The 7,420-nt window shown below is 42.0% G+C and overlaps 1 protein-coding gene across 1 annotated transcript; it reads right to left on the minus strand.

Annotated features, from left to right (window-relative positions):
- Window positions 1-3,436: 3,436 nt before the first annotated feature.
- On the minus strand, window positions 3,437-6,903 carry p2ry1 (purinergic receptor P2Y1). The gene is made up of 2 exons (XM_031744025.2): window positions 6,600-6,903; window positions 3,437-6,343 (listed from the first exon to the last, which is right to left on the minus strand). The coding sequence occupies exon 2, from the start codon at window positions 6,312-6,314 to the stop codon at window positions 5,253-5,255; it is 1,062 nt and encodes a 353-aa protein (XP_031599885.1). The 5' UTR covers window positions 6,315-6,343; window positions 6,600-6,903; the 3' UTR covers window positions 3,437-5,252.
- Between the last annotated feature and the right edge of the window lie 517 nt (window positions 6,904-7,420).

Consider the following 7,420-nt stretch of genomic DNA (forward strand, 5'->3'; position numbering starts at 1 on the left):
CATGCACGAGCCTCGTCAGTTATTAATGTAATATGTTATTAAGCAAACCTTTGCTTCTTCTGTTTGTAACCCTCCCCTGCCTCATCCTTTAGTAATATCCTGTATGTATACTGCAATATGGAGTTAATACAGTGCCTTCATGTGCCCTTTTCTATCTTGTGTTTCTTGCCTCTTTTTCTCTTTATGTTTTTATGTCTCCACAACACATTTGGTATCTCCTCAGTTCTCACCTTCTTGTTCTAACACCTTACCTTATCTTATCTCGTCCCTATGTTCCCAAGCAGTAGAAGCCCTTTAATTTAACCTCAGTTCATTTTGCAAGGATACTTCCTATCTCATAACTCTTATCAGACAGTCCAGCCTTTCTCTGCACTGTCTGACTATCATCACCCAGCGCTACTAGGCCCTCAGCAAAACTGCATCTTTTGATATCGGTTAAAAGGGAGTTGACTTTCCTTCTTAGGGTTTCTCTTATTTGGGGTTAAACTGCCTGATGGGATAATTTTTGACCCCACTGTACAGAATCAAAGGCGCGGGTTTGTGGATGTTAGCCAGCGAGACAATCGTTCAAGCTGATTGATGACGATGCCAAGAAGCGGCAGAAAATCAACAAGAAGCGAGACAAGAGTGGCTGCAGAGATATTGATCATAAACCTTATGACAGCAAAAATATGACAGCCCTTCCTCTGCCTCACACACCCCCTCACACACTTGCTGCTCCAGCCTGATCTAATCCTTCCACATCTTATATGCAATAACACACTTCTATGAATGGTACTGGCTGCAGTCCAAGCCATATGCATTTGTGGTAAGTGTTTAGAAAAACAATGAGCTACCACAAAGTATGAAATTCTGAAAGTCCCCATTCATTGCTTTGCATATTCCATATGCCGATTTCAATACGCTCACTTCAGCTGCATTTCTCCACCTATTCCAGGAGGGGATAGGCTGAGATCTGACAGGGAGAGAGAAAGAGAGAAGGACAGCACCCAACAGCGGGAAACACAACACTGTGTCACGTAACAATCATATTATGCGATAATTACTGGTGCATTCATATCTAAGCGGCAGTTTAATCTTTCAGCCGTGTATGAAGGAGCAAATTTTTCCAATATTTTATGCACTGTTGGCTGGTTTAATTTGCTGGATAATTTTACATACTCCATATCAGTCTTTAATTTTAGCATCCAAGAGATAGTTGTGGACTTTTGGTACTTAATGTAGTTGGTTGATTTCACTGTTTACAAATGCATATAATATGTGGACTGTAACAGCTTATTTCTCTAGCTGACTTTCCCTTCGCATCCATGATGCAAATCTCCTGTTCTGCCGCATCCCAAAGGCGCTCTATTGGACCAAGAATTTTCAGATGATTTGAGCTTCGTGACATAGTGTGTTATCATTCTGGAAGCAGCCATTAGAAGATGGGTACATTGTGATGAGAAAGGAATAGTCATAGTCAGCCACAACACTCAAGTAGGCTGTGGGGTGAGGTGAATGATGATAAACTCGTACTGAGGGGTCCAAAGCGAGCTAAGAAAATATCCCTCACACTATTACACCGACTCCAGCAGCAGTCTGAACCACTGATACAAGGCAGGACGGATCCATGCTTTCATATTGTTTGTGCCACATTGTGACTTTACCATTTAATGGTGCAGTACCAGGCAATGTTTTTCCCAACCTTCTGTTGACTAATTTTAGTGATATTGTGTAAATTGTAGCTTCAGTTTCGTGTTGTTTCAAGGGACTCTTCTTCATTGTAACAAGTGCTTACTTGCCTTCCTTATCAGCACAAAACAGTCAGGCCATTGTCTTCTGACCTCTGACATCAACAAGGCGTTTTCACCCAGAGAACGTATTTTCAGATCATTCTGTGGAAATCCTGGCGCTATCACTCTTCCTGACGTACAAGTAAACACTTATATCTGTAATACTTCTAATCTTTTTTCAACAGTAGCAAAGCAAGTTCAGGTTGATACCTGACCTCCAAAGTGTCATCTTAGTTGTGATATCATAAATACACACACGCATTGGCAAAAGGCATGCTGGTTTGCATTTGGGCATGCAACAACAGCTTCAGTCCTTTCACAGGTATGCTGACAGCCAATGAGGTGTGAACTTTCCCTACCTGTCCGGCAGTGTTTGGTCTGATTTTAGAGTGAGGGTTCTTCTTTCTCAAGCACGCTGCTGGCTCATATGGGTGTGGTTAATGGGAAATTTTCCATGAATTGTTTTCTTTTCTTTTCTTTTCTTTTTTTTTTGTTTGAAGTCTAGGATAATATCCAAAATGTGTCAACGCAGTCTGACATTACCAAATAAGTGCAATAAATTTTACCGCTGTTCTGCTGTGTGGTAGGTCGATGACTGATAGGAGCAAGTAAACACATGTTAATATCAAAGCACATCAGTAACAGTATTGCAGCGCTGTAACCAAGAGTCACATAACGAAATGTTTTTATAACATATTTACCTGGCTGCAGCAGCAGGAAAACGCATAACTGGTTGTGTGACTTTTCTTGAAAAACTGCTCCATGTTCTGCACAAACAAACAGTTTCATGCTTGTAAAAAGCACTTGAAGCTTTCCAAAGCATTTAAATTGTCCCAGAAGTGCAGTGCTTTCTATAAGGTTTTGTGCACATGTGTCTTGTAATATGTTACTATTCAATATCATGAGGCTTTTCCAGAGTTCACTGATAACACAGAAAAAACTGGAAACTTATGTAAACATATTGCCTTGTGGTTATTACAGCACTGTCACATGACGTGAATGCAGCCACTACAATTTGTAACCTAACCACAGCCTGATTGTTTGTATCACAGGACCACACACTGACATTTTGATTACATTTGTTGTTTTGTGGTTAGCGATAGTTTTTGGCTTAAGCGGACAGTGCCCCCTGTGATGGATATGGATCCTGTGCCAGGTCCCACTGTAAATCTGTAGAACAAAGCTGTGTGTTTTGGTTTGGCTGTCTTGACTGTGATTACTCTGTGGGCCCTGTACCACAAACAGGGTTCTCTAGAAAAACAAACACAAATTTTCTTTCTCCGCAACTCCCATTACTCTTTACACTTGATTCTTCCTTCTGTTGTCCTCCGTCTTCCCAACAATTATTCAACTAACATTCTGCCTCAGGGTAGTAAAGTAAAGTAAAGGCTATTTTTTTCTGATTCTAAATTCAGAAACGAGAGAGGAGGATGTTGGAGAAAAAAGGTGAAAGGTGGCTAAGATGGGAGGGAAGAAGGACTGGCAAGCATCCCAACTGTTTGCAAGTTAAGATTTGACACCCATGCGCAAAAGCACTGATGTTGGCAAGATATCCTGCTTTGGCTGAATTTAACCTTCCTTCCATGTGCATGCAAACAGTAGCTGCTTTTGAAAATTAAAACACCACTATCTAACAAACCAAAATAAAGGCTACAACGGCCACCCACTGGAATAAGGTCTTCATTGCCTTCAGGCTGTCTCATACAGACACACAAACAGCGAATACATACACACACATTTGCAAAGGCCAGATATGCAGTTTGCACCTCAAAGCCAGGAAATCAAAAGCCGTTTGTATTCACGGGCGCTGTGTGGAGGAAGAGGGTTGGTTGCTTTCCTGTGCCTGCAACAGTGCACCGCCGCCGGGTCCTGGCGACAGCTTCACACCCCTGTCTGCTTCAATGGGTCCATGGCATTATGACGGACACAAAGGAAGTCTTAGGATAAGCCAGGAGGAAAAGGTGCCACTCTTTATTCCTGACTCGTCCCCTCATTTCCTCCTAGCTGCGCTAAAAGAGAAAGTCAAGAGCAGTGACGAGAACAAGGGGGAGCAGCGAGAACAGAGCTCTGCACGAATCTCTCCAAAACCAGTGGCGTTTGTTCTCTCACACCTCTGCGAACATTTAACCGAGGCTGCGTGCAGCTGGTACAAACAAGGTGAAAGTATACAAGTGCTTATAAATTGTCGACTGTAAATACAAAGATGTACTAACACAGATATATGTGGCCCCGTATCTCCTGTACAAGTGATTTACTTCCTTCCTTGACACTTATAAATGACCACATTACAGATTTACAAAGGAATTAGTACAGACATCAAACATTTACACAGACCAGGGTAAAATATATAACGATAATTTCTCCAGAATGTTTACAACAGATACACAACAGAAGTGATCATCTGCCAAAACTCGGACACAGTGCACCATTTACTTTGAGGTATCTCATACAAACAAATCTTCAATATGTGGATCGAGTCACAAAGCACATTATAAAGTATGTGTGTGTTTATGTGTTTAGATCATTTAAAAGCTCATATTCTTTATTTTGTAATATTCACTTGAGTACTTAGAACCTGTTCTGGTGATTCAGTCTGACGATACTGATAATGGATTTTGATAGTAGGCTCATGCATAAAGATCTGCACTAAAGATAGCGACAGTTAAAAACACAAAACTAATCTGGAACATCACGATATTCTGCATAGTCCACCTAAGAGAAACAAAGATATTATTTTTAGTATCATATACACAAAATACTGTCATTATTTTAGTAGGTAAAAGGAGTGAAAGCTTGCGGTAACAGAACCGTTGGAGACCTTAACCTCAGAGCTGTCAGAATGAAAAAGTAGTTGACCACATTTCACACCCCTTCAGTAATAGATGCAGAAAGAAAGGAGGAGGGATAGGTAGCCCTCTAAAGGGAGAGGTCCCAATCATAGTGCATTACAATGTCTGTATGGCACATCCATGCAGCAATCTCAGGTTCAGTGCATTTAGTTTTTCCTCTAAAGGAAAAAAACGTCATCCCATGTCCACTTCCTTAAGCACAAGCTCTTATGTGTCAATAGCTATTGATTATTAAACATCAGCTTGTGGATAGAAAAGGTGCTTCTAAGTCCTATTTTTACTGAACAAATGAATGAACAGGTCTTTAGTGCCTGTAGGAAAACCTATTTCCCCGAGCCTGGTTCATCGCAATGATCACTAATGATAAGAAAGAAGAGTGATTGCTCTACCATTTAAAGTACAATACATGTACAGGACGATACAGTACAATAGCTTATCAATATCAACAGGCTGCAAGCAAGCGATATTTATCACAGGGTTAAAATGACTATTTATCCTACAGTTTTATAAACTGTTGTCCAATGAATTCTACATACAGTGTTCAGGCCACACAGTGCATTTATTTCTGCCAAGTCCAAAATGTTTTCTAAAGCTAAAAGAGATCCACAACCTGGTACACACAGGTACCTCGTTACAGCCTCCGGCACCCATTCTCCACATACTCAGCTAGGCTGTTAAGCGCTGTTTCATCACTCTTTGATTGAAGGACGTTCTCTCCCTTCCTCGAAGTCTTTTTAGTGGCCCGTGACAGCTTCCTCCTGAAGGTGTCTCCAGCCAGGAAGTACAGAATAGGATCCACACAGCTATTGAGGCTGGCCAGACCCCGCGTCACCTGATAGGTGGCATAGACGCGGTTATTAAACTCACACATGTCAGGGGTTTGGAAGTACAGCCTGGCCCTCATGTTGAGGTTCTTCATCACATGGAAAGGCAGGTAGGAGACGGCAAAGACTGCAAGCACTATGATAACTAGGTGAATGGATTTCTGCCGCAGAGGCGCATTGTTCATGTCATTGCAGATTAATGCTTTGACAATCATGCCATAGCAGCAAAAAATGACAATAAATGGGATGCAGAACCCAAACACCGTCAAAGTCATACTGTAGATGAAATACCCCGGCAACTCATCCTCTGTGGTGGTGTCGTAACAAGTGGTTGCGTTACGCTTTAAGCCAGTCCGGGAATAGTAAAGGATGGGGGACATGCTGATTCCAACCAAAACCCACACCAGTGCACTGGTAATAACTGCATTTTTCTTCTTCAGTCGACCCAGAGACTTGAGCGGGTGCACCACTCCGGTGTACCTGTGAACACTGATGCAGGTCAGAAACAGAATACTCCCATAAAGATTCACATGGAATATAAAGCGCTGCAGTCGGCACAGAACATCCCCGAATATCCAGTCTGTTTTGTTGAAGTAGTAGAAGATGAGGAAAGGCAGAGAGAGGACGTAGCAGAAGTCAGCCAATGCCAGGTTGAACATGTAGACAGAGATGCTGCTCCAGGGTCTCATATGGCAAACAAACATCCAAATGGCCAAGCTGTTGCCCACCAGGCCAGTAATGAAAACTAGGATGTAAACAGTGGGCAGGTAATAGAACTGGAAACCTGTCTTGGTGAGGGAACATCCTCTTGTGTGGTTGTGAAGCTCTGTCACATTCATTAGAGAGGTCAAGTTCAAGTCTGTGGTCATGGTGTCAGGGGCAGAGGAACGTCCTTTCACTGCATGAAAGCAAAAGACACATGAGTAAATATTTAATCTCAGTTGAACTATATCAGGTTAAACTGATCTGTTTTTCACACGCTATACGCTGGCTGCTTTGCTTAAAGACAAACTACGCCTGAATTCAAAAAGCAGTTGTGCGCACACTTTGCATTCAATCGCTTAATTTAGCAGAATTCCTACAGTCCGACAACCACTTGTGACTGAACACACACGGAGCGAGCGGGGGAATGACAAGCACATTACGGCACTCACCGTTGAGGCAGAGTTGTATTCCACATTCCTGAAGCCTTCACAGTTGGAAAGATTTCAGTCAACACGCTGACGGGCGTCACGAGCTGTCAGGTATTCCTTCCGTCTCCTTGCAGTAATGAAAATTGATTAAAAGTTGCGATTTCCTTCGGGTTGGCGCCGATACACTTTAAGGGAGTGTAAAATCTGCTGTCTGTTCGTCACGCGGGACGACGATTTCCCTCAACAGCGGCGGTGGGACGCAAGTGAGACAGCTGCAGGCTCTGGCATGAAGAGCAGCAAACAGGATCCGTAAAGAGAAAGGAGGCTCTTTACGCGCGAGAGGAGGGGAGGTGCGCACACACAAAACCACCGCACGGTTCCCAAACGCATTTTCTGCTGCTCCCGCCTCCTCCTTCATCCGAAAGGCGTGCGACAATTCATTCTAAAGAAAGAGACCTATAAATAATCTCCTTTGTTTACCTTTAACAATTGATTGTTATGCTAGTTAAACTCACTTGCTTAAAGTTGGAGTCAGTTTCATTTGACGTCCCTGCTGTTAAAATATAACCTGCGCAGATCTAAGATTTTATTTAGCTGTAGATTCGTCTAAGTATAGATTCACAAAGCAAAAAGTTCCCTAAATAACAATACTGTTTTTCAATTTGACATCTAGTGGGAAATGTTAACTATAAGAAGATAAATCAAGGTGATTATCTATTCAAAATATTCCGAAATTATATATTATTGCTCGGTAGTATTCGAAGAAAAACAAATACCATTTAAGTGGGAAGTGACTCATCATTTACTATAGTGATTTGTTATATTTATGGAGTTGTCTTTGC

The sequence above is a fragment of the Oreochromis aureus genome, linkage group 14 (assembly GCF_013358895.1).
Source record: "Oreochromis aureus strain Israel breed Guangdong linkage group 14, ZZ_aureus, whole genome shotgun sequence".
Taxonomy (NCBI): domain Eukaryota; kingdom Metazoa; phylum Chordata; class Actinopteri; order Cichliformes; family Cichlidae; genus Oreochromis; species Oreochromis aureus.